Source organism: Emys orbicularis, chromosome 7, assembly GCF_028017835.1.
Source record: "Emys orbicularis isolate rEmyOrb1 chromosome 7, rEmyOrb1.hap1, whole genome shotgun sequence".
NCBI lineage: Eukaryota > Metazoa > Chordata > Testudines > Emydidae > Emys > Emys orbicularis.
Window position 1 is genome coordinate 35,397,271 of NC_088689.1, and position 26,670 is coordinate 35,423,940.

General features: G+C 41.2%; 1 protein-coding gene and 1 pseudogene across 1 annotated transcript; both read right to left on the minus strand.

The window, feature by feature from the left end:
• Positions 1-26,670, minus strand: part of LOC135881136 (lipase member M-like) — a 49,930-nt pseudogene that overhangs the window by 10,681 nt on the left and 12,579 nt on the right.
• Positions 1,409-17,524, minus strand: LOC135881032 (lipase member M-like). Its single transcript, XM_065407520.1, has 6 exons — positions 17,492-17,524; positions 12,704-12,821; positions 10,790-10,977; positions 6,689-6,700; positions 3,356-3,464; positions 1,409-1,551 (listed from the first exon to the last, which is right to left on the minus strand). Exons 1-6 carry the CDS (start codon positions 17,522-17,524, stop codon positions 1,409-1,411), a joined length of 603 nt encoding a protein of 200 aa, XP_065263592.1.

Genomic DNA, 26,670 nt, shown 5'->3' on the forward strand with positions numbered 1-26,670 from the left:
AAATGCAAAGACATTACTCACTGTGACGAAGTGGGGGGGGTTTCTTGTTTTTTTCAATAGTTTGCATGCAGTGGGGGTGGGACGCAGTTTCCCTGGGTGTTCCTGGTTTAAAGAGGTGATGGGAGATGGAGTTTGTTGTTACAGAGGACCTGCGATGGAACTTGGGATCCAGGCCAATGGGTTGGAGAATGGATACCGCAGCGACTGGTGACCAGGAGGCCCAGCTCAGGAGTCACAGCTGGTTCTGGCCAGTGGGAGGACAATGGGCTGCGAAGAGAGGACTCCAGTGACCTGACCAGCCGGTTCCAGCAAGAGGGGGATAGAGGAGGGCGGAGAGGAGAGGAGGCCCAGGCGACCCTGTTTACCTGGACAGAAGACAATGGACAGAGGCGAGGCTTGGGGGAGGTGATATCAGATGCCCAACTGGGAAGCAGGGGGGCTCGGGTCTGGAGAGAGGGAGAAGGCAGAGCCCACCTGGATGCAGGGGAGACTTAGATGTGCTGTGCTGAGGGAGGCAGTGAGTCTGTGACACTCACTATGGTTTATATACTCCTAGTACTCGTCTAAGGGGGGTGAGGGGGGGAGGAGATGCTCAGTGGTGTGGAGGAGCATGGCTTCATGTGCAGGAAAGCACAATGCTACAGATTCCAGGATTGTGGATTTTCCCCTTAGCTCCTTCCTCCCTGGCAGTTTACTAACAAAATACTCTGTCAGGAGTTGCAGCAGTAGGGGACTGATAAAAGCCATGGAGTGGGAGGTAACACTGAAGGGAATTTTTAAAAGGCATCAGTGATGGATGGAAATAAACAATTGTATTTCTTTCATACTCAGAGTACATAGATCCTTAAGTCTCCTTTTGAATCATCAATTTTAGTTAATTCATTTTAAAATACTCCAGGAGATTTCTCTTCTCTCAAGACTCATCTCAAAAATGAAGTTATTCTATGAAGCCTCTAAGACCAACCCACCCTGACAGATGACAATGACAATGAAAGCGTTGCATTCTTTTCACACTGAATAAGGAACTTTATTAGAAATAAGGGAAATGGTATCATTCCTAAATCTTCTCTCTCCTGCTCTATATCTTTCACTGTAGAACCTCTGCTAAAACCTTTCCAAACCCCCTCCTGCCCTGTTTCCTGTTACAGATTTAAAGAAACAGTACACGTCTTCACACAATCTATGATGAGTAAAATATAAAACAAAACAAAAAGCTCAAGATCTGCCAAAAATGATTAATTACGGCTTTTGTTTTCATACCTTCCTGGCATCTTTTGTTTCTACTTTGTCTACACAGAAGAAAGCTCCTCAGTGAAGAGATTTTGCTTTTGTAATTGTCTATAAAACAGACAAACACACGCTTGGTATTATATACATAAAATAATCAGGAGCATCATATTGCAGAATATCACACATTATTTATTCCTTCAGGTATGAAGAACAGTTTTATCAGTGGGCTTTTGGAATGCTTAAGTGTGATTATAGGAGCCAATGCAAAAAACATTTTGATTTTTTGAGCCAGCTCTGGCATGGATGAAAATGCAACGAAACCTGAGAAAGCACAAGAAATAGACCAGAGCAATCTTGAAAAACAAACAAAAATAAACCTTGCTATATACAACTTTAAAAAAATCCACTGTTGCCAACTATTGCAATTTTAAAGTGTATCACGGTGTCTGGAGTTAAATATAAAGCTTCAGCTCCTTGACACAACTGATCATACGAGAATCTTAGATTTCATTTAAAAAGAGGAAGTTTCTAGCCTTCATTGTTATGGACAAGGATTTAAAAATGTGGCTAAGTGCACTGTAGAAGCTCAAAATCCAGAAGGCAAATAAAAAGATCTCCCCTCCACCCGAGCTGTTACTTTTTAAAAATCTTACAGTTGTTACACCAATTTCATGATCTTTGGGGGGCCTGATTCATGAGTTTTGAAAGTTTGGGGTGAGGAATAATTCTGTATTGGTTCATACACTTAATCTGATGTAAGGATACGTTCATCCTGAACCATAATTTAGAGATTTTAGGCAAAATTCTTTCCTGGCATAACACCATTAACTTCAGGTCAGTTTTGTCAGCAGAGAATTTGGGTTTTGTTTGTAAGAAATCTGATGTAAAACAGAAAGAAAGCTAAACATTAGCTAGATTGAATACACACTCAGGATTGCACATATTGGCATTGGTATATGGCAGGAAGGCAATTCACATCTGCATCAAAATATACTGGAAATCAAAAACTTCCAAATCATACATTTCTGTGGGGCATGGAATTTTTCTTACACATTTCCAAATGTCCCAAAGAAAGGAATTAGGGCTACTAACAGCAGAAATCTTGTCAATATCAGTGCCCTTCTGCCTGCCTGCTCACTGGGACTAAGATGCCAGAGACTGGGTGGATGAGGGTTGGAATTATGACAGGCTCACCTGGATTAAGACTAGGTACGTGGGAAGCATTTTGGAACCAACGGAAGAGAATCATGGTCTTTATAAGAACTATCACCTCCCAATCCAGGTCAGAATGTCATTCCACTCTCATTCGTGGTGTATTTGCAGCCATGTTGGTTCTAGGATATGAGAGAGACAAGATGGGTGAGGTAGTATCTTTTATTGGACCAATTTCTGCTGGTGAAAGAGGCAAGCTTGCAAGCTACAGAGAGCAAAAGATCTTCTTCAGGTCTGGGAAAGGTAATCTGACCTGACTTGAAGAAGAGCTCTGCATAGTTTCAGTTGCACTTCACTGCACTTTCAACACAGCAGCCTTAATAATCAATTATAAAGAGAGAGGTGAAGATGTTCATTCTCTACCCTAAACAAAGATTATGGAAACTCGATGGTCATGACCTTGAATAAGTTATCATATTTTCGTATTTGTTCTTGACTGAAAATGTGAGGATCATACGTCCCCCGGGAAATTAAGAACCCTTAAGGAAATTCTCATATTACTAGATACTTAAGTGCTAACTTGGTGTCACTAGCAATTAAAGCTTTACAAGCTAAAGTGCACACAAACACAGTGCTTCCCCCCTTTCAAATCTTACCATGCCTCACCCACTGGTTGTGATACCTACAGAAAACTGCCATCTGCAAGGCAGATAGCTAGTTGATACCATTGTTATTTATTAGTGCTAGTGCATCTAATTAGATCTATGAATGGTACACACAAGTAGGATAGCTAAAACATATTGTTGCTGTTACCCAATCCTCTTTCCCTCATCACTGTTTGTTTCATCCTCCTGTTACATCTTATCTTTTAAGTTATAAGCTTTTGGGGAAGGAACTGTCACTTACTATATACAGCAGATAATACAGTAAGATTCTAATTTTGATGATAACAATTTGATATCTCTTACTGTACCTAAGGTGGTGCCCTGAGAATAGCCAATGTAATACAGTTGCACTTGCCCCGTTTTCTGCAGAATAAAGTTTATGATGGCAGGAAGGTCATGTGTGGCATGTTGTGAAAACTGCAACATAAAATGAAATTGGATACATTATGAAGTTATAATTGCTGCCCGTGGGTGCAGAATACAGCATTTTTGAATCACAGACACAGCAAACCTCACTGATTATTTCTGCCACCAGGGGATTTAAATCTCTGTCTCTTTATGTAGTAAAGATACCTTTTTATTTTTACTTTTAAAACTAACATATTTGGGCTTGTCTTCATTAGGAAAATATGGTGTGATCTTAGCATGTGTTAAAATCATACTGAAGACAAGGCAGTTGTAGTTTTAACCTGTGTCATCAAGTCAAGGTAAGCCCTAGGCTTGAGTAATGCTTGGACATAAGGAGAGCTGGTTGGGAAGGAGTATGTTCACTGGGTTTAACAATTGGTTGGGGTGTTGCGTATGCTATTTACAATGGCATTCTAGCAAGATTAGATTATTTTTGGAATTGGTTTGGGGGAGGATCCACAAAGGGACTGAAACATAACATTGCTCAGCATCACACCATCTAAGTTTTAGGCGCCTAGAAAAACACTGCAATTCACAAAGTTAGGTACCAAGGCTCTCTATACAATGAATGGGGAGAGATATCTAAGAATGCAATCCACAACAACCAGCATGGTAGGTGGGGGGCCTGCCTCAGGTAGACAATGGGAGACACCAATCACAGGAGTGTGTGCTAAGCTCGGCTCCTCTCTTGGAGATAGGTGCATAAATCCAGGATGCAGGGAAGTGCCTCTCTCTGCTTAGTGAGCCACAAACTTTAATTCACTGCCTGGAGTTAGATGGCTTAGGCGCCCAAGGCATTTCTTGAGGGAATGAAAAAGGATTCCTGCCTCGCACCACAAAAAACAGCCAGAAGAGAAAGTGATGGTGGTGTCCACATTATAATTTTTAGCCTAGTGGTTAGAACCTGGGATATGGTTAGGGTGAGGATCTGCTATTCATCTCCAATGTCTTTAGTATTTTAAGCTTAGTTTACCTAGCAATTAAACAAAACACGCAATCTGCTTTGATCTGTTTGCTATCCCTTATAATCACTTAAAATCTATCTTCTGTAGTTAATAAACTCGTTTTTGCTTTATCTAAAACCAGTGCGTATTGGAGCCATAACTCGGAGCAGAGGGAGGGGGAGAATTTCATGAGTTTTTGCTGTACAGTTTCCTGTGCAGTATAATTTTGGGCTTACACTCCTGAGAGGCGGTACATGACTGTAGACCACCTGTACAGGAAGAAGAGCTGAATGAGGCTCTTTTTAAACAACTAAAAAAATCATACAAAACTCAGGACTTGGTGGTGATGGGGGACATCAGCTATCCAGGCATTGGTTGGGAAAATAATACAGCAGGGCACAGATTATCCAACAAGTTCTTGGAATGCACTGAAGACCACTTTTTTATTACAGAAGGTGGAGAAAGCAACTAGGGGAGAGGCTGCTCTAGATTTGATTCTGACAAACAGGGAGAAACTGGTTGAGAATTTGAAGATGGAAGACAGTTTGGGTGAAAGTGATCATAGAATCATAGACTATCTGGATTGGAAGGGACCTCAGGAGATCATCTAGTCCAACCCCCTGCTCAAAGCAGGGCCAATCCCCAGACAGATTTTTGCCCCAGATCCCTAAGTGGCCCCCTCAAGGATTGAACTCACAACCCTGAGTTTAGCAGGCCAATGCTCAAACCACTGAGCTATCCCGCCCCCCAAAGAAAATTTTGATCCCTTTAGTTTTGCAACGAGCAGGGTTCGAGCCTGCACAGGGTTTGAACCTGCGCAGGGAGACCCCATTGGATTTCAAGTCCAACACCTTAACCACTCAGCCACTGCTGCTATGATGAATTCATGAGCCCAAGGAATGGTAGGAAGGAAAACAGCAGAATAAAGATTATGAACTTCAGGAAGGCAGATTGTAGCAAACTCAGAGAACTGGCAGGCAAGATCCGGTGGGAAGCAAATCTAAGGGGGAAAAAAAAAGAGGTCAGGAGTGTTGGCAGTTTTTAAAAAAGAAACATTATTACAGGCACAAAAGTAAAATTATGCCAATGTGTAGAAAAGATTGCAATCATAGAACCATAGAATATTAGAGTTAGAAGAGACCTCAGGAGGTCATCTTGTCCAATCCCCTGTTCAAAGCAGGACCAACACAAACTAAATCCTCCCAGCCAGGGCTTTGTCAAGCCGGGCCTTAAAAACCTCTAAGGATGGAGATTCCAGCACCTCCCTAGATAACCCATTCCAGTGTTTCACCACCCTCCTAGTGAAATAGTGTTTCCTAATATCCAACCTAGACCTCCCCCACTGCAACTTGAGACCATTGCTTCTTGTTCTGTCATCTGCCACCACTGAGAATAGCCGAGCTCCATCCTCTTTGGAACCCCACTTCTGGTAGTTGAAGGCTGCTATCAAATCCCCCCTCACTCTTCTCTTCTGCAGACTAAATAACCCCAGTTCCCTCAGCCTCTCCTCATAACTCATGTGCTCCAGCCCCCTAATCATTTTTGTTGCCCTCTGCTGGACTCTCTCCAATTTGTCCACATCCCTTCTGTAGTGGGGGGACCAAAACTGGACACAATTCACCAGTGCCGAATAGAGGGGAATAATCCCTTCCCTCGATCTGCTTGCAATGCTCCTACTAATACAGCCCAATATGCCATTGGCCTTCTTGGCAAGAAGGGCACACTGCTGACTCATATCCACTGTAATCCCCGGGTCCTTTTCTGCAGAACTGCTGCTTAGCCAGTTGGTCCCCAGCCTGTAGCGGTGCTTGGGATTCTTCCTTCCTAAGTGCAGAACTCTGCACTTATCCTTGGTGAACCTCATCAGATTTCTTTTGGCCCAATCCTCCAATTTGTCTAGGTCACTCTGGACCCTATTCCTACCCTCCAGTGTATCTATCTCTCCCCACAGCTTAGTGTCATCTGCGAACTTGCTGAGGGTGCAATTTAATCCCATCATCCAGATCATTGATAAAGATGTTGAACAAAACCAGCCCCAGGACCAGAACCATGGTAAGAGACCACCTTGGCTTAACCAGGAGATCTTCAGTGACCTGAAACTCTAGGAGTCCTACAAAAAGTGGAAACTAGGTCAAATGATAAAGAATGAATAAAATAAAACATCACAAGCATATAGGGACAAAATTAGAAAGACCAAGGCAAAAAATGAGATTAAAACTAGCTAGGGACATAAAAGGTAACAAGAAAACATTTTACAAATACATGAGAAGCAAGAAGACAACCAAAGACAGGGTAGGCCCATTACTCAGGGAGGAGGGAAAGACAATAAGAAAACGCAGCAATGACGGAAGTGTTAATGCCTTTGTTATTTCAGTTTTCACCAGAAAAAGTTAGCAGTGTTTGGATGACTAACATAGTGAACATCAGTGTAAATGGGATAGAATCTGAGGCTAAAACCGGAAAAGAACATGTTAAGAATTTCTTAGACAAATTAGATGTCTTCATGTTGGCAGGGCCTGATGAAATACATTCCTAGACTACTTCAGGAACTGGCTGAAGAGATCTTTAAACCATTAGCAATTATCTTTGAGAACTTGTGGATAACAGAAGACTGGAAAAGGGAAAATATAGTACATATCTATAAAAAGGACAACCCAGGCAATTATAGACCAGTCAGTTTAACTTCAGTACCAAGAAATGTAATGGAGCAAATAATCATACAATCAATTTGTAAGCACCTAGACGATAATAAGATGATAAGCACCAGTCAACATGGATTTGTCAATAACAAATCATGTCAAACCAACCTAATATCTTTCTTTGACAGGGTAACAAGCCTTGTGGATATGGGGAAACAGTAGATGAAATATGTCTTGACTGTAGTAACTTTTTTTTTTAGAAAACTGTACTTGGAGAGTAGTTATCAATGGTTCACAGTGACGCTGAAAGGGCATTGTGACATTACACTCCACATTCGTAATAGTAATATTATGATAATGGCATAATCATGATGCATTTTGTACAAGATGGGTCATGTAAGGTGTCATTGGAAAAGTTATGATTTACTGAATATAATTAACCTATTTGTATGCATGTATCATTTTTGTATCTGAAGTTATAAATATTGACTATGGATCTGCATTTCAAATGGGCTTACTCTGGCAAACACCCACAGCCAGTCTTTCAGGTACAACAATGAAGAAGCCAGATTGTTGATGAGCCATTAGCACTAAGACAATGGGCTGTGGAATAGCTTAACCTTCCTGTGGACATTTCAGCCAGCCTGTAAGTAATGGCGGCTATGACTCTGCAAGGGCATGTGACCAGGCCACATGACTCTGAACTCCATTTTGGGATGTCAGTATTTTTCCACAAACTGGTCTGGGAACCAAGTTTGAAACAAAGGGCTCCTGCCCTATGCAAAAGCTATATAAGACAGGAAGTAATATCATCTGTTGTTCTTGATTCCCCCACAACTCAACACCAGAGAAGCTCCGAAAGAAAAAAACTTGGAACGGGGAAAGGGATCCCAAGCTGCAAAGCAAATGCAGCTTGTCCCTTAAGAATCTGCAAGCCTGCTTGTATTATCAGCCAGGGTGAGAATCTGCTAATTCAGATCTTATCTTTCTAGTATTTTAGGCTTAGTTTGTGGTTTTGTTTATTTACAAGGTAAACTGCTTTGATCTGTTTGCTATCACTTATAATCACTTAAAATCTATCTTTTTGTAGTTAAACTTATTTCATATTTTAACCTAAATCAGTGCACCTTTAAGTGAAGTGTCTGGGGGGAAATCTCAGCTTGGTTACCGCAAGTGTGCATATTCCTCTCCACGTAGAGGGAGGGGCAGACATATTAATAAGCTTACACTGTACAAATCCCTGTGCAATGCAAGATGATATAATTTTGGGTTTATACTCCAGAGGGCGGAGAGGGGGTGTGCCTGGGAGCTGGGAAACTGGCTGGGGGTCTGCTGTTTGTACTTGGGTGGCTTAGGTAAAGCACTTTCAGGTAGCTCAGGTTGGGTGTGTGGCACCATCTGCTGTCGTGTTGGGTGATAACAGGGCCTCGGTAAGTCTGGCTGTCTCTCCAACCAAGGAAGCAGTGTGAGCAGGGCCAGTCCAACTGAGTAGTTAGAGAGGTGCAGCAGTTTCTTGTGGCTCCCAGACTGCACCCTAGGGGTGACAACCCATCACAGACATATCGAGTGAGGTCCTGCAGGGATCTGTCCTGGGTCCAGTTCTATTCAATCTGTGCATAAATTATTTGGATAACGGGCATCGAGAGTTCACTTATAAAGTTTGTGGAGGATACCAAGCTGTGAGAGGTTGCAAGCACTTTGGAGGACAGGAGTAGAATTCAAAATGATCTTGACAAACTAGAGAAATGGTCTGAAATAAATAGGATGAAATTAAATAAAGACAAAGGCAAAGTACTACACTTTGGAAGAAATAATCAATTGCACAAAAGCAAAATGAGAAATGACTGCCTAGGAAGGAGCACTGCGGAAAGGGATCTGGGAGGGATAGTGGATCACAAACTAAATAAGAGTTAACAATGTAATACTGTTGCAAAAAGAGCAAACACCATTCTGAGATGTATTAGCAGGAGTGTTGTAAACAAGACATGAAAAATAATTCTTCCACTCTACTCGGCACTAATAAGTCATCAACTGGAGTACTGTGTCCAGTTCTGGGCAACAAAAATGATTTAAGAACAAGAAAACATGACCTAGGACAGAGTTGGGGAACCCTTTTTCTATCAAGGGCCATTGACCCACAGAAAAAAAATCAATTGCGGGCCACACACAGCTCCGCGGGGGCGGGAGGGGCTGGGGGGAGATGGCTTGGGGCTTCTGGCCGGCAGCACCGAGATTTGCCATGGGCCAGGTGAAATTAAACAATGGGCCGGATCCGGCCTGCGGGTTCCCCACCCCTGACCTAGGAGGAAAGATTGATAAAACTGGGTTTGTTTAGTCTGGAGAAGAGAAGACTAAAGGGGGACAGGACAACAGTCTTCAAGTATGTAAAGGGTTGTTATAAAGAGAAGGGCGATAAATTGTTCTCCTTAACAACTGAAAACAGGACAAGAAGTAATGGACTTGTATTACAGCAAGGGAGATTTAAGTTAGACATTAGAAAATCTTCCTAATTGGAAGAGTAGTTAAGCACTGGAACATATTATCTGGGGAGTCTGTGGAATCTCCGTCATTGGAGGCTTCTAAAAACAGGTTACACAAATATCTAACAGGGATTGTCCAGATAATACTTAGTCCTACCTCAGTGCAGGGGACTGGATTAGATGACCTATCAAGGTCCCTTCCAGTTCTACATTTCTGTGAGTCTAACCACTGGCCTACAGAGTCATTCCCACTCTCTCCTTCTCTGATCTAATGACTGTTCCACTGTGGATAAATTGTTAAACAGTCACTGGGCCCAAAAGAGTTCAAGGGAGCCAGAATGGGAATGATTCTGTAGGACAGTTGATAGGGCACCCACCTGGGAGGTAGGAGACCCCAGTTCCAGTATCCCTGCTACAATTATTCTCTCATTATTTATCCACAGTGGAACAGCTTCAACAGGAGAAACTGAAAGCTCCCACATCAGAATATCCCATAATTCAGTGATTAGAGAATGTTCTCAGGAGGCTGGAGACCACTGTTCAAATCCTTTCTCCTCTAGCAGCAAGGGAAAAACTGAACCTGGGTCTCTCACAACCCAGGAGAGTGCTCTAACCCCTGGGCTAAAAGTTATGACAGACAGCAAAAGCTCCTCCTCTTGTGGGATTTTGAATGGGACCTGATATGGCAGGTGGCCTCTGAGCCCCCCTACAGGATTGGGCCCTGCACGTAACTTTGGCAGCCATATGCCTGAGGTGTTTCACTGGTTCATGAATCACTTTGGGGCGGGAGATAGGGTCTCTGGGCGCCTAGAGGGAGGCTGCAGTGTGCATGGCCAGAGGCAGAAACTTGGGTGCCGAGGGATTTTTTACTCTGAAAAACGTTGGTGCCGAGTGAGTCTAGCCTTCAATGGGAGTTTTGAGGATCACAGTGGAGCCAAAACTGGGACTTAGGTGCCTAAGTACCTTTGTGGATCCCACACTTGAACACCAGCAAATGTGCGCAGTCGAGTAAATGGTTAATGTTAATTAAGTCTGAGTGGTATAATAAGCACGTCAGCCGATGTAAATTACTGACATACTGGTAGAGACCGTCATCAGCCCATTACAATGCTTTTGTGACTATGTTATGTCATAAAGAGAGCAGTGCAAAGAAGCCGGAATGTATCAGTGAATCAGGCCCATTTGTTTATAAATATAAAAATCACTACAATATAAAATAGTAAGATTTTAAAAGTTTCTCTGCCATTAATTTTAAGGTACCTGTTATCTGAAAATTCCTCCTGGTCAGCTGTAAGGTTGTAGTGTTTTCTTGCCCAGTAGTTATTCCCTCTGTTATTTCCAATCCAAACATCATAGCCAGAATCTGCTAGTATGAAGCCCAGGCTGCTGTTGGCCATATTTGCAACCCAGGTGATTCCCTCTAAAACTAAGCCATGCTGCAGAAGAACAGGATTGAGACCTGAGAAAGAAAGAGGGATTATTTTACAAAAGTAGAATCTCTCTAATAGGATAATAAAATAACACTTGACTCCTCTCCTTCGATTTCTTTCCAAATGGGCACATCTATTGGAGATTTGCTACTAGCAGTCGCATATTATTTATATGCCATTGTAGACAGTCTCATCATACCATACTCTCCATAAGCTTATCAAGCTGAATCTTGAAGTAAGTGAGGTTTTTTGTCCCCGCTGCTCCCCTTGGAAGGCTGTTCCAAAACTTCCTAAAGTTACTGATGGCCAGTTTATATCCATTTGTTCTTGTATCATCGTTGGTGCTTAACTTAAATAGGTCTTCCCCCTCCTTGATATTTATCCATCTAATGTATTTATAGAGAGCAATCATATAGAGTGACCAGATATCAAGTGTGAAAATCACGACAGCGGGTGGTGGGCAATAGGCGCCTATATAAGACAAAACCCTGAATAATGGGACTGTCCCTATAAAATCAGGACATCTGGTCACCTTACAATTATATCTCCCCTCAGCCTTCTTTTGGGTAGGATAAACAAGCCAAGCTCTTTGAGTCTCCTCTCATAAAGTAGGTTTTCCATTCCTCGGCTGATCCTAGTAGCCCTTCTCTGAACCTGTTCCAGTTTGAATTCATCTTCCTTAAACACGGGAGACCAGAATTGCACACAATATTCCAGATGAAGTCTCACCGGTGCCTGGAAAATGGTACTAACACTTGCCTTTCTCCACTGGAAATACCTCACCTGATGTATCCTTGGACTGCATTAGCCTTTTTCACAGCCACATCACATTGGTAGCTCGTAGTCATCCTGTGATCAACCAATACACCCGGATCTTTCTCCTCCTCTATGGCTGCCAACTGATAAGTCCCCAGTTTATAGCAAAAATTCTTGTTGTTCATCTCTAAGTGCATGACCTTGCCCTTTGTACTATTAAATTTCATTCCATTTCTATTACTTCAGTTTTCAAGATCCTCCAGATCTTCTTGTATGATTTTCTGGTCCTCCTCTGTATTGGCAATACCTCCCAACTTTGTGTCAACCACAGATTTTATTAGCGCACTCCCACTTTTTGTGCCAAGGCATTAACAAAAATGTTAAATAAGATTGGTCCCAAGACTGATCCCTGAGGAACTCCACTAGTAACTTCCCTCTAGCCTGACAGTTCATCTTTCAACATGATCCACTGTAGTCTCCCCTTTAACCAGTTCCTTACCCACCTTTCAGTTCTCATATTAATCTCCATCTTCTCCACTTTAACTAATAATTTCCCATGTGGAAGTGTATCAAATGCCTTACTAAAATCCAGGTAGATTAGATCTACTGCATTTACTTTGTCTACAAAATCTGTTATCTTCTCAAAGAAGGAAATTAGGTAGGTCTGGCGCAATTTACCTTTTGTAAAACCATGTTGTATTTTATCCCAGTTACTTTTCACTTCTATGTCCTTAACAACTTTCTCTTTCAAAATTTGTTCCAAGATTTTGCATACAATTGAGGTCAAACTAACAGGCCTGTAATTTCCCAGATCACTTTTTATTTCTTTCTTAAAAATAGGTACTCTATTAGCAATTCTACAGCCAGAGGATACAACCTCCGAGTTTACAGATTCATTAAAAATCCTTGCTTTTGGTTTTGTACTTTCATGTGCCAGTTCCTGTAATATTCTTGGATGGAGCTTATCTGGGCCCCCGATTTAGTAAAATAGAGCCATACCTGAGTTCTTACCATTTCCTATGCCAAAGGGAATTCTGTTGATGCTAAGATAATAGGAATCGTCTGTCATAATTTCATACTCCTCACTAAGATATCCTCTGTAGCAAATGATCTCACTCTGCAGGAAACAAAAAAGATGTTTTCTAGAATTGTTTGCACTTCTGAACTTTTGACATTATCTGGAGCAATTATCAGGGAGTCTCTCACATGGAAGTACACCTCTACCCCGATATAACGCGACCCGATATAACACAAATTCGGTTATAACGCGGTAAAGCAGTGCTCCGGGGGGGGGGGGGGAGGGCTGCGCACTCTGGTGGATCAAAGCAAGTTTGATATAACGCTGTTTCACCTATAACACGGTAAGATTTTTTGGCTCCCAAGGACAGCGTTATATCGAGATAGAGGTGTATCTAGAAAGACTTATTTCTGTTTAATTTTCATAATCTTCTACAGTTTCCAGGTTTCAGATGAGCCAGTAAACAAATCAGTGTACATGCAACCTGTCCCTAACAAGGAAGTACTGAAACTAGGACAGTTCATTTTTCACTACTTGTCGTATACCATAGGAATATTTCCATTAAGACGGAATCAGGTTTTTTGGAAAGGTCTTGGCTAACCTTCAAAAAAATATGGAGGCAGAAGCTGATTTAAATAAATCTCTAAAGGATGAGAAGTGAAACATAGAAGAAAATAGAGAGATTGGCTCTGGGTTGCTGAATGCACTCCTCTTAGCAGACAAAGTTAAAAGGAATGCACTATTGCCCCATTCTCAGGCAGAGTGCATCTGGGGAGTCTAGAGGTATGCGGTCTCTGGACAGTAACAAGCAGTAGATTCATAGATTTTGAAATCTGTATAAGGAAAAGAAGTGGGACACAAGAAGATAAATGAGTAGGAGAGGCCACCACTTGCAGAACTCCTTGCCTGAAAGCTGTATTAGCGGAGGACAAGAGATCCACTTTATATTAATGTCTAGTGCCTGTGGGTATGGTAGCACAGGGAGCAGCTCAGCTTTACAGAGTTCCTAATAAAATAATGTTTTGTTTTGTTTTTTTATTGAAAGAAAAAAAATGACTTCAGTTTTCCAAAGGCACACACATAAACATCTGGACAGATACTTGTCAAATGCCCCCAAAATGTGAATGGCTACAGCAGATAGCATTATGGTTAAGCCACCAATGTCATCATAAATTCAGAACAAAAGGAGGCATGGGGTGGGATGAGGGAGGATGGAAGAATGAAAGGAAAAGTGAGTGAGTGATGGGGAGGGGATGATAACAAAAGTGGGGTATAGAATGATTAAGGCAAGAGTGAGTGTAAAGTCCTACCAAGTCAGAAAGGCAACAATTTACACCACTTCACAGAGGTATAAATTACAATGCAAGGCGCAAGGCAGCAGAGAAACCTTTCTGTTGGTTTGAATTGAGTCCTTTGCCTGAATTTAGTGCTTTAGTGCTTTGCCTATGAGGCCAAGAGGAAGGGAGCTCAGATGGCTCAGAATCTGAGGGGAAGGTATAGATGACTCAGACAAGAGTGAGGTAGGGGAGTGTTGAAAGCTGTGGTAGGAAGAAAATGACCAGGCAGCAAAGGATTCCCCTGGCTAACATGTGCAGATATAATATCATCTCAGGTATGAAACTGAGAAGTACTGAGTCACCCATAGAAGTGCCTGTTTTGGAGAAAGGGATGGAGGGGCAAGCTGCAGCTTCTGATAGGTTCTGATGAAGGGAAGGGAGCCTGCACTGGTCTAGACTAGGGACGGTAGTCCAGGGGAACATCCGGCTGAATAGGGAGAGAACCTTCTGTTTCTCATTTTTGCTGCACTTAATGGTCTTGACCTTGACTTTTGTCTGCCACTGGAAAATGTTGCACAAGCAGGGAGGCATACACAGTATTAAGCTAAGCACTCCGGATCCCCACTGAAAAGATGCAGTCACTAGGACAGATGGCTTGATCTGGGCTGTTAAGTATCACTCAGGTCCAGAGTCTCAGCTCAGACAGGAGCTGAACAGGCTTAGCTGTGGAGGCAGCCGAGAGGAAGGACAAAAATAAATTAAAAGAGAAATAGTAGTAAGAATAAAAAGGAATGTGAGGTTTTAAAGGAGCATTCATGGAAGGCTGCTATACAGAACTGACTGCATTCCCATTGGATGCTCTAGACTAGATCTCATGTCTGGGCTCACCCCTTTCCAGTTTACTCTATACTCAGCAGCAAAGTTCCATAATGCTATGTCTGTATTTTCTCAAAAAGTGGGTGGGCCATCCCAGAGATCCTGAATCGCATCCACCAATCTGGATTCACCTGGGAATCTTCCCAAAGGGCTTGCTTTCCTAAGATTTCCAGCCAAATAAGATTCTAAAAAGGTCAAGCAAGCTATGGAAAAGCCTCGGACTACTTAGAAACCTGCCACATTGGATTTGCAAGCTCTTTTAGATACTGAAGGCACAAACCCAGGAATGAAGTCGCAAACTAATGCCAGAGTGGCCGTGTCAGAAGGAAATATGCATTTCAAAGTCTACTATTAATAACAATAATAATACCTAGCTCTTAGATATCACTTTTCATCAAGCAAGCTTCGCTTCAGTAAAATTTTAATGTGAAGAAATCTCTATTCCCTTAGCGGTTTAGATTCAGGAAAATAAATGCCAGTGAATAATACACAAGACAGACATAATAAAATAGGGATAGGGTGAGTTTTGAACCTGAACAAAAGGCAACTAAGTGGATGGAGGGGGAAATATGGCTCCCAAATATAAAACACCCCATTCCAGTGTGATCAGTAGGTCTGTCTAGTGCATTCTGGAGACAGGTGGCTTTAGAAACTCTGAAGCGAATAAAGGCTTGCACAGAGCTTCTTAAAAGCAGAGTTAAATCAGATTGGCAAAGGCCAACTACTGCCTACATGGGCAGTAAACACTTGAGGTATTTGGAAAGCTTGAGCAGGGCTTTGCAGCACTGGAAGTTCGCAGAATGCCTCTGGGAGTACAGGAGAAGCACCTGCCAGAGTAGGTGCTACACTAACTTTTGAAAAGAGTTCAGCCTGGTTGGTGCTAAGCTCCCATGATTCTTCCACTACAGTAGACGCTCCTTCACACTTTCTAAAGGCAGGACCCAGCCCTCCTCAACCATTGTGGAGTACTAGCCCAGAGCAGTGCTCACACTCAAGGAGAGCAGTGTGTGCAAGTGTAGCATCCTGTGTGGAGGCACAAGGGAAGGGGATCTGTGAATAATTTCACTGGGTTTACCTGTTACTATTAAATTTACTTTGTGCAGTTCAGCCTTGGACATCATTGGGATAATTATTATTGTACTCTCATTTCGGTCTCCATTTCAATCCTCTTCCTTAGCCTCCTTAGAATGAGCAGGTAACTGGACAGAAAAGATGGCACGTGCTTCTGCCCACTAAGTGCCTCCAAACCCCGTGCAGCAAGGAGATAGCGAGGGCTGACCCCACAAATCACTCATCACAATCTTTTTTTTTAAACTTCTCTTTCCTTTTCTTTGTTCTTTTGCTGTATTTCTGTGTCCCTCTACCCATGTACATTACCGTTCTTTGCGAATATGGCATTGGATGTGATCCAGGTGCCAATATGTTGTTTGTACATTTAATTCATTTTAGTTCATTCATTTAAAATTTACAAGAGGTCATTTCATATGGACCCAGCCCATACTCTGGACTCTTTACATACATTGCATTTCAGAATGGTGAGATATTCCTGTATCATGTAATGGACTGCTCATAATTAAGCCTCCAAAAGAAACTAAGAAAGGTACTTGTGAGTTAGTCTTTTGCCGGTAAAGAACTAAAACAAACATATAAAACATGCTCAGAAAGATAACTTGCAATTTATATTAAGCTGGGATGTAATGGAGTATTGTGGAATGATAAATAACCAATACACCATATATGCTAAACTAGGCTGGATAACATATTCAGTTATTGCCTCAACTAAGAAACAGAATTTAGTAAACTTTAAAACTGTCTTGCTCTGGTTACTCAGCTCTTTCTTCAAGCCAAATCTGTTCTCTTCGTATTAGAACACATGTAACCATAAGGGATAACAATATCTCAGGATAATCGTAGGGAAGGAACAGTGGGTTCACAGAAATGTGGCTTCCCCCTGCTCCCAGAGGGTAGTAATCTATTGCTGGCCTATATCAGCAGTAAATTAATACACCTTCCACCTCATGCTACCTCTCCTGTGCTGCCCAGTGAGTAGGGGGTGATGTTAAAGCTCCAGTCCTCTCCTCTCCCCTGCTTGCTCCAGGAAGGGAGTAAGCAGGTGAACAGCTCCACTTACTCCTGTATACCTGGACACAAAATGTAGGTAGCCTGTGTAAGGGGGAGTCTTATGCCCTTTTAGTCCCCTGCACAGACATATAACCCAAGTTACAATCCAGCCTTTAATACTCCCATGAAAATATTACATTTCTTTTTAAATTGACAGCTATTACTTTGATTAAATAAAACAACATAAAGGCACCATTCACTTTACCTGCCTCTTCCACCAGTAGGACTACACCAAAAACAAAAGGCTGCTCTCTCTAATAAAAACATAGCCAAGGTCTCACTTATTAGTCCAATATAGCCTTCAGCAAAGGAACACTCCAGGGGCCCATTTGAAAAAAAAAAAAAAAAAAGTAGTGTGAGAAAATAATTGCTAGATTGGGGAAAGAACTTGATTAAAAGGACACTCTGTTAATGAAGAAATTAGTTTGGATGTTATCAATTCATAATACACATCCCTACTCCCAACCTTTTCTCCAATAATAATATGCAACTAACAATATTCATGAATGCTTCAGGATTCACATCCATTCTCCTGAACTCTCAATTCCATGTGTCAAACACGCTACCATAATAGGTTTCAGAGTAGCAGCCGTGTTAGTCTGTATCCGCAAAAAAACCAGGAGTACTTGTGGCACCTTAGAGACTAACAAATTTATTAGAGCATAAGCTTTCGTGGGCTACAACCCACTTCTTCGGATGCATATAGAGTGAAACATATATTGAGGAGATATATATACACACATACAGAGAGCATGAACAGGTGGGAGTTGTCTTACCAAGTCTGAGAGGCCAATTAAGTAAGAGAAAGAAAAAAAAGAGAAAAAAAACTTTTGAAGTGATAATCAAGATAGCCCAGTACAGACAGTTTGATAAGAAGCAAGTGTGAGAATACTTACAAGGGGAGATAGATTCAATGTTTGTAATGGCTCAGCCATTCCCAATCCCTATTTAGCCCTGAGTTGATTGTGTCTAGTTTGCATATCAATTCAAGCTCAGCAGTCTCTCCTTGGAGTCTGTTTTTGAAGTTTTTCTGTTTTAAGATAGCCACCCGCAGGTCTGTCAAAGAATGGCCAGACAGGTTAAAGTGTTCTCCCACTGGTTTTTGAGTATTATGATTCCTGATGTCAGATTTGTGTCCATTAATTCTTTTGCGTAGAGACTGTCCGGTTTGGCCAATGTACATGGCAGAGGGGCATTTTTTTTTTTTTCTCTTACTTAATTGGCCTCTCAGACTTGGTAAGACAACTCCCACCTGTTCATGCTCTCTGTATGTGTGTATATATATCTCCTCAATATATGTTTCACTCTATATGCATCCGAAGAAGTGGGTTGTAGCCCACGAAAGCTTACGCTCTAATAAATTTGTTAGTCTCTAAGGTGCCACAAGTACTCCTGGTTTTTTTGCTACCATAATAAACAGCCACATCTTGGTTCTGTGTAAAACAATGCACCTATTAATAACATGGATATAAACACATATCTTGGCTTTGAAAAATTGCAATACATAGATGCAGAAGACAGTATTATAGGTACTCAAAACAGGAAACAAATATTAGGGATAGTGTTTCAGTTGTTTGGCCTCATCCTTGTATAAGGCCTTTCATTTAACACATCAAGGTGATCATGATCAGATGAGTAACAGAATTGCATCATTTTAAAATACTGAATCTTTCAGTTTGCCCAAGTTGTCCTTTTTCCCAGACAGATCTTTCCTTTGTGTGGGAAAACTAATAGACAAAGCAGGAAACTCCACTTAGTTCCACCCACACAGAGTTTCCATCAGATTGGGGAAGATAATTTACTCACACATGTGCAGACTGGTTTTAAGAGACTATTCATTTGAACTAAGTTTCATGCAACATCAACCCTAATTCTCATCAGCCTAACTTTTGTTCACATCACAAGTTGAACACTCCAGTTTTCTGTTTATAAGTTGGTTGGGACTACGGTTTTGAAAGTGGGTGTTTATTACTATGGCATAGAACCCAGCCAGAGAACGCAGAAACATTTAAGCTCCTTTTAGAAAATTAAACCAAAACATAACCAATATTCCAGTCATGAGATGCTACAGAAGGTGCATACTGCATAGTGCTTGGTCAGCGTGCCAGAATCACATGCTTTGTGGCATGTCCCTTGGCAAATTTCAATTTCTGAAATTTCATTGGTTTGGCACAATCCTGTAAAATTAAGATTTAGCAGAAGTAATCACAACCATAAATTAATCAGCTTAAATTCACTGCTTATATTCATATATTTAGGTGTACAAAATTATGTTAAAGTTAGGAAATGTCAGTTTCCAGTATAACGTGAATTCATCCCCCCGTGTGTCCATGCACAAACAAGAAGGGAAATGGCCATTGTTAACAGTTTATATCTCAGCAAAAGATGAATGGAATTTCATGGGACAGAGGAAAGGCACTTCTGTAGTCTGAGGGCATTCCCCCTGCTGAATTCCTCCTGTGCATTTGAACTGATTTGTGGTTATACTTATGTTATAAACCCAAGATTGTGTCAACCACATTAAATATAAAACATTGCAATTGCAAAGGGAACATAATAAATCCTCTATTATCTGGCACTCCTGTTCTCAGGAGATTCATGAAGTATCCTCTGGATGGAGCTCAAAGTACCATGCATATCCTAATGTTCAGTTCAGTAGAATAAATCTTCTGAAAACTGCGGCTGGAGCATGCACCTTCTGAGAGCCACAAAGGAGTTAAATCTATTAGGTACTTACTGCGCTATCATGTTTTCTGATCTTTATGTCATTTTTCCATTAAGTAAAGATAGATGTATCCTCAGCAGACTTCCCCATCCCCCCCCCCCCCAGTTCTCTCCTTCCCCATTAAAAACCAGTACAGACCTCCTCATTCCTTCAGAAGGAATCTGACAGGGAGCAACAACATCTCTATCTATGGAACTGTCAAAATGCTCTACAGATTTGTTCTGATACAATAACCAAGTAATTCAGAGACAATTTATTAATCAGTCTATCTCCAGAAAGGTAACCAAAACGCAGTTTTGATTCAGGGAAAAAGAAGAGATTACCAGAGGTCACTTGCTGCACCAGACGGGAATCAGATGTCTTGATGGTTGCAGTGTTGCTGGCCCTAATTTAGATGAAGCAGGAGAGAGAAGAGAGAATAAATCACGCAGAACTTTTCTCCCCAGCTTGTTATTACATCAGTATGTTATTATTAAAGGGTGTGCACAGCAGCATCTCTGTTGCCTCCCTTTATTATTAATAAGCATAATTTTGCAGGCTGTGATATGCTTTCTAAGGGAACACTCATACCTTGCAGCTGAATGACTGATTTATGGTTAGGAATTTCAGCTATGAATACAGGTTTCAGAGTAGCAGCCGTGTTAGTCTGTATCCGCAAAAATAACAGGAGTACTTGTGGCACCTTAGAGACTAACAAATTTATTAGAGCATAAGCTTTCGTGGGCTACAACCCACTTCTTCGGATGCATATAGAGTGAACCATATATTGAGGAGATATATATACACACACATACAGAGAGCATGAACAGGTGGGAGTTGTCTTACCAACTCTGAGAGGCTATGAATACATTCACCTATACATTGTCACAGCTACTGTCTCTGTCCATAATGCACAACCATTTATTCTCAATTCAACCTAGCAAAGCATAGGCCAACATAGCAAGATCATGCTCCATAGTCCCAAAGGTCATGGTTTGCTATCTTTGGGGCACAGTCAGATGCCCAATCTTCCGTGTCAAGCTGCTGCCAGGGAGCCAGGGTTATCACATGCTACTGCTTCTTGGAGCAGTTGTGACATTTGCTAACACAGCTGGTGCTCACAGAGCCCTGAGCCATCCTGAGGTGTACAGACAGGATACCAGCAGACAGGATAATGCAGGAATCCGTTGTTTGGTCAGCCCTGTTCCACTCCTACAGTGGGCTCCAGACTGGTGGGATTTTTTCCAAAACTGCAATTCTGTATTTTAGTAGCCAATGAAACGACTATTAGATTGTGTGTGTGTGTGTGTTTTCCCCCCTTCAAAAAAAAATGATTCCATCCATGCTGAACAGGAAAAAAGTGTCAGGAAAAAACTGGAAACAGGAAAAATCTGTTTAAATATAACTGTTGCTACTGCGATTTCAGGACTAGTGGGAGTGGTCCTATGAGGCTTTCTTCTTTTTCTTTATGCTCCCACCCCCTCAGGAGCATAGGGCATCTGTCAGTTTCTGCCTTTTTTTCCCCGACACTTTTTTCCTGTTCAGCATACTAGACGACTCTAATATGGTGATGCCAAAAAATGAACAGGGATTTCAAGTGCAATTTCATCAGAACCACATTCAGAGGAGCGATCACTTCTCTACTCACTGTTAACATGCCTGTGCATTTGCAATTTAAACCCACATACACTTCTTTTTGCTCACACTTGAATGTTATGTTTAATATGTTTTTTATTACCATATATTAACAAATCATTCCCCACTTACAGCAACAGCTATCAATACATGTTTGTTCCATGTCTGTATTTTTAATTAACTGAAAAGTCTAATCAAGATTTTCTGTTAATTATATTTTACATTAAATTGTACCTTACAAATCTCATAGCAGATGATTAACTTTTAAAATTGAACTGCAATTTGGCCAGTAAAAACACTATAGGCAAATACTTTCCAACAACATCTGCATATTCTTATTAACAAGACCATTTGTAGACAGTTAAAAAGTAAATACTGTAACTCATTAAATTATTCTATAGTATTAGCCAAAATTATTTAGCCAATATTAGGTTGTTCTAAAGGATTTATACTTATGGTAAAAGAACCAGTTTCCTAGCATGCTTTGTACTGAAAGATATTAAACTGATGCATATAGATTTTTGGATCTGGGCACATATAGCAACAGATTGCCAATGACAAGAGTGTTTTTCTGAGCTTTGTAAAAATAGTAGTCAACTATTATAACTGTTGCAAAATAAAGTAACTGGGTGCAGAATTCCAGTAGCCTTGACAGCAGGAGCAAAATGCTTGGGAAAGGAAAAATTAGAGTCCACCATTTGAGGAATTTCCAGCCTATGGTAACAGACTGAAGTTACATATATTACTAGCAGTGAGATAATTCCAAAGTATGCTATGCTGCAGCTACAGCCCAGAATTGGAGGAGAGGTACCGTGTAGGCCTGGTTGACGTGAGTAATTGGGCATAAGTGAGGCCTGATTTCTTGGGAGACAGGATTAGGGAGGTAAATGGCTCGGCAGACTGGAAACAGAATGCCTGTACTAGTTAAGGTAAGGGGGAACACCTAAGGAACCATTTACAATGGATGAGATAACAATGGATAAAGTGAAGTCTGGAATGTAAGATGAGGCAAAGGGTAAGCTGTCTCCAAGGGACGCCACGCCCCTTTGCTACACAGCAATAGCTTTCTACCAGCTTCTACAGCCTCTTGCTCCTACAACCCTGACCAGCAGCTGGGTTCTGTCCATTGCATACATCAAACCGAACAGTGTTCCTAGGCTGAACTTTAAATAGTTGAATATAATCATGTAATTTAACAATTCAGAAAAATTGCCCATCAAATTATTTGACAAGAAGTTAGGAATAATTAATATATTTGCAGAAATCAGGACGAGCCCATGAATGATTCACAGTTACTTGTATACAATCTCAGGATTCCAAATCCTGTGACTGTTCTGTAGAAGCGCTCCATCCCCATCAATGCAACATGTCTCTTTTCACAGGAATGCAGAAGGATGTTTGTAGGCAGATCTTTTCTGATCATCCAATAACAGGCTGAGCAATAATCAGTGAACATCTGTAAAGATAAAAATCACTGCCTTGGGTCAGAGCGAGGGAAAGAGATGGACTTCTACGCTGGTTCTGCAAGTAGCTGAGCCCAGCACTAGTGCTAGTCAGGAATTAATTTGTTGAAACCAATTTAAAAAAAACCACATGGATTTTGACAACACTTTCTTAGGTCAAAACCAGAAAGAGACAGGTTCACCCCAGAATAGCCATTAGGCAGAGCAGGGACTTGAACCACCACATCCAAGGTGAGTGCCCTAACAAGCAGGCTATAGTCTAAGTCTCACTCTGGTACAATGAACATTTAATTTATACCAAGTGGAACAACTCCCACAAGAAATTAACTCTATAGCTCTGTGGTTAGGCTACTAATATGGGACACCCACATTCAAGTCCGTACTCTGAATCAGGCATCCCTCCAAATCAACCCGCAGAATAGATCTTGTCCATTTGGTTAACCTTACAGGATATTAGACAGTAGCAGCGAACTCACCAGTCTCATTTAGCTGGTCCAAATATGAGTAGCCACACACTGGAGTCACAATATCAAAAATGTTATAATGGCACAGGTATTGGTAGCCCTTCACAGAGCAGCAAGCTGTGTGCCATGCTTTCCATGACACTGTGACACCATGGTATAGCACCAGCTGAGGAAGATCGATTTGTTCCTTGTAGATTCCTTCTTCAAGACAGCTCACAGAATGGACAGCTGCTAATTTGTCAAACCCTGCTGTGGTGGGGTCCAGGACAGGCAAGGATACCGTAAATGACGTTTCCAAAGGACCTGACACAGTTGATGATTTTTTAAGATAACGTGAGTCTGGGTTTGGATGTGGTATTACTAATCCCAGATTTCTAAGACTGTTGAAAGACGCTCTTTTACAAAATATAACACATTGGTCTCTCTCTCTCTTCCAGGTTCTGAGACATCTGGGACATCACTACTTAAGGAGTTGCTCATCTTTAATAATTTCAGGAATTTTCTCTTGTTCCAGATCTTTTAAGATTCTGGTTATAATAGTTAATACATAGCTTTTAACTGCTATTTTATGGTTTATATTAATTAATGTATTAACTTTTGTGTGTGTGTATTTGAACAATATAGCAATGTTGTGCAAATTATAAATAATATTTTCTTCTATTGTTAACTTTTTACTTTTGTTATTATGGGCTATAAAACCTTTTCTGCTTCTTTATGTTCATAATATCCAATGTGTCTTTTTATATGTTTCATATCAGCTCTATTTCATATTAACCAACAAACCCAAACTAGATTTCACAATCTCGTTTAAATTATGCAGTTTCCTATTCTTAAAATCGTCTCATTTTGGTACCATTTCTTTCTGCACTATTGGATCTTGAGCTTGTTTCTGATAGAATGTTATTACATTCAGTAACAGGGAAATGTACGCAATGATACATTTATTTTGATACCTTGGCCAAATGTAGCCATATTTTCAATGATAAAAGAGTTAAAATAATATATATATGCATAAACTATACATTATTAAGCAAAGTTCCAGATATTAAGATAGCAGTTAAGCCACTTGTTGATTCAGGCTTTACATTGGGGCATCTTACACTACGTCTGCACTGCAAATAAACACCTGCAGCTGGCCCATGCCAGCTGACTCAGGATCAGGCTCTTGGCTATACAACTGCAGCATAGCTGTCTGGGCTCAGGCTGGACCCTAGGCTCTGGGACCCCATGACCGGGAAGGGTCCCAGAGCCTGGGTGTGACAGGTTGGATCACAGAAACCCCCTTGGGAACTGCCAACTGATGTGCCAAGACTACTTCTGCCCCTGCTTTCCCTGCCAGCTTGGGACTCCAGCGCCCTGTCTTGTTGAGCCAGACACACCAGTCTGCTCCAACACAGACCCAGGGTCTGAACCACATGCCCCAAAGCTGCAGACTTACCGAAAGCAACTTACAGAAGTGTTCCTGTCTTTAACACTCAGATGCCCAACTCCCAATGGGGTCTAAACCCCAAATAAATCAATTTTACCCTGTATAAAGCTTATACAGGGTAAACTCAAATTGTTCACCCTCTATAACACTGATAGAGAGATATGCACATCTGTTTCTCCCTCCCTCCCCCTCTCCCCCCAGGTATTAATACATACTCTGGGTTATTTACTAAGTAAAAAGTGATTTTATTAAATACAGAAAGTAGGATTTAAGTGGTTCCAAGTAGTAACAGAACAAAGTGAATTACCAAGTAAAATAAAATAAAACACACAAATCTAAGCCTAATACAGTAATACAACTGAGTACAGATAAAATCTCACCCTCAGAGATGTTTCAATAAGCTTCTAACACAGACTGGATGCCTTCCTAGTCTGGGCACAATCCTTTCCCCGGTACAGCCCTTGTTCCAGCTCAGGTGGTAGCTAGGGGATTTCTCATGATGGCTCTCCCACTTTGTTCTCTTGCAGCCACTTATATATCTTTTGCATAAGGCAGGAATCCTTTGTCCCTCTCTGGGTTCCTACCCCCTCCTTCTCAATGGAAAAGCACCAGGTTAAAGATGGATTCCAGTTCAGGTAACATTCTCACATGTCACTTTAAGACTTCATTGCCCACTTGCCAGCACACACGTATACAGAAAGACTTGCAAGTAAACCAGAACCATCTACAGTCAATTGTCCTGGTTGATGGGAGCCATCAAGATTCCAAACCACCATTAATGGCCCACACTTTGCATAATTACAATACGCCCTCAGAGTTATATTTCCTTTTTTTAGTTTCTGATACAAGAGTGGTACATTTATACAAATAGGATGACCACACGCAGTAGATTATAAGCTTTGTAATGATACCTTACAAGAGACATTCTGCATGAAACATATTCCAGTTACATTATATTCACTCATTAGCATATTTTTAAAAAATCATATAGAGTGCAACGTCACACCGGGCTCCAGCCCGAGCGTCTCCATCACAATTTTACAGCCCTGCAGCCTGAGGCCCATGAGCCCAAGTCAGCTGATATGGGACAGCAGCAGGTGTTTAACTGCAGTGTAGACATACCCTAGGAGAAGCAAGGATGATCACAATCTTCTCTGGCGTTGTAACGGGTGTGGGCAGTTCATGAGTTGAAAGATTTTTTACCACCAGTGTGACCAATCTGTATGCTGTCTATATGTCATGAATAAAGCTACGATTTTCTCATGGAGGTCATGGAAGTAACAGAATCTGTGACTTCCAGAGACCTCCATGACATTTTCCGCTTCAGCCCCGGAGAGCGGGACTGGAGCCGTCAGCCGGCCGGGGCCCCGCAGCTCACAACCACTAGGGATGGTGGGGACACCCCTGCCACAGCTCCCACCCAGATATGGGTGCTGGACCCTCCTCCTTCCCCATTTTGTCAGGGATATTTTTAGTAAAAGTCAGGGATAGGTCATGGCTTCCATGAATTTTTGTTTATTGCCCGTGTCCTGTCTTTTTCTAAAAATATCCATAACAAAATCTTAGCTTTAGTCATGAATTGTTTGATTGTCTGCTATAGGGGCTGCAGAGTTACATTATGCAGTTCTATATTTATAGGGATAATTGCCAAAACAGGAGTTTTAATTGGTAAGACAAGGGTGCTCACAATGAAAAAGTTTTGCTTCCCCACGCCCAAGCACTGTTTTAGCAATAACATTAGCTATCAAGTTTTACCCAAGCTTTTTAAAGTTAATTTGTTTGTTATGCCAATTAAAGTAAAATTCAAAATATAGCTTATAAATGTATATAAACTAGTTCTGACATTTGCTTATCTTTGGGGAATAAACCTTTTGAAATTCACTTGATTAGGTTTAACAATTTATAACAAATAGCCAAACAAGATATATTGTTTGTTTTAAAACATTCTGGCTATAACATACTTTTAGCTATTAAAATTG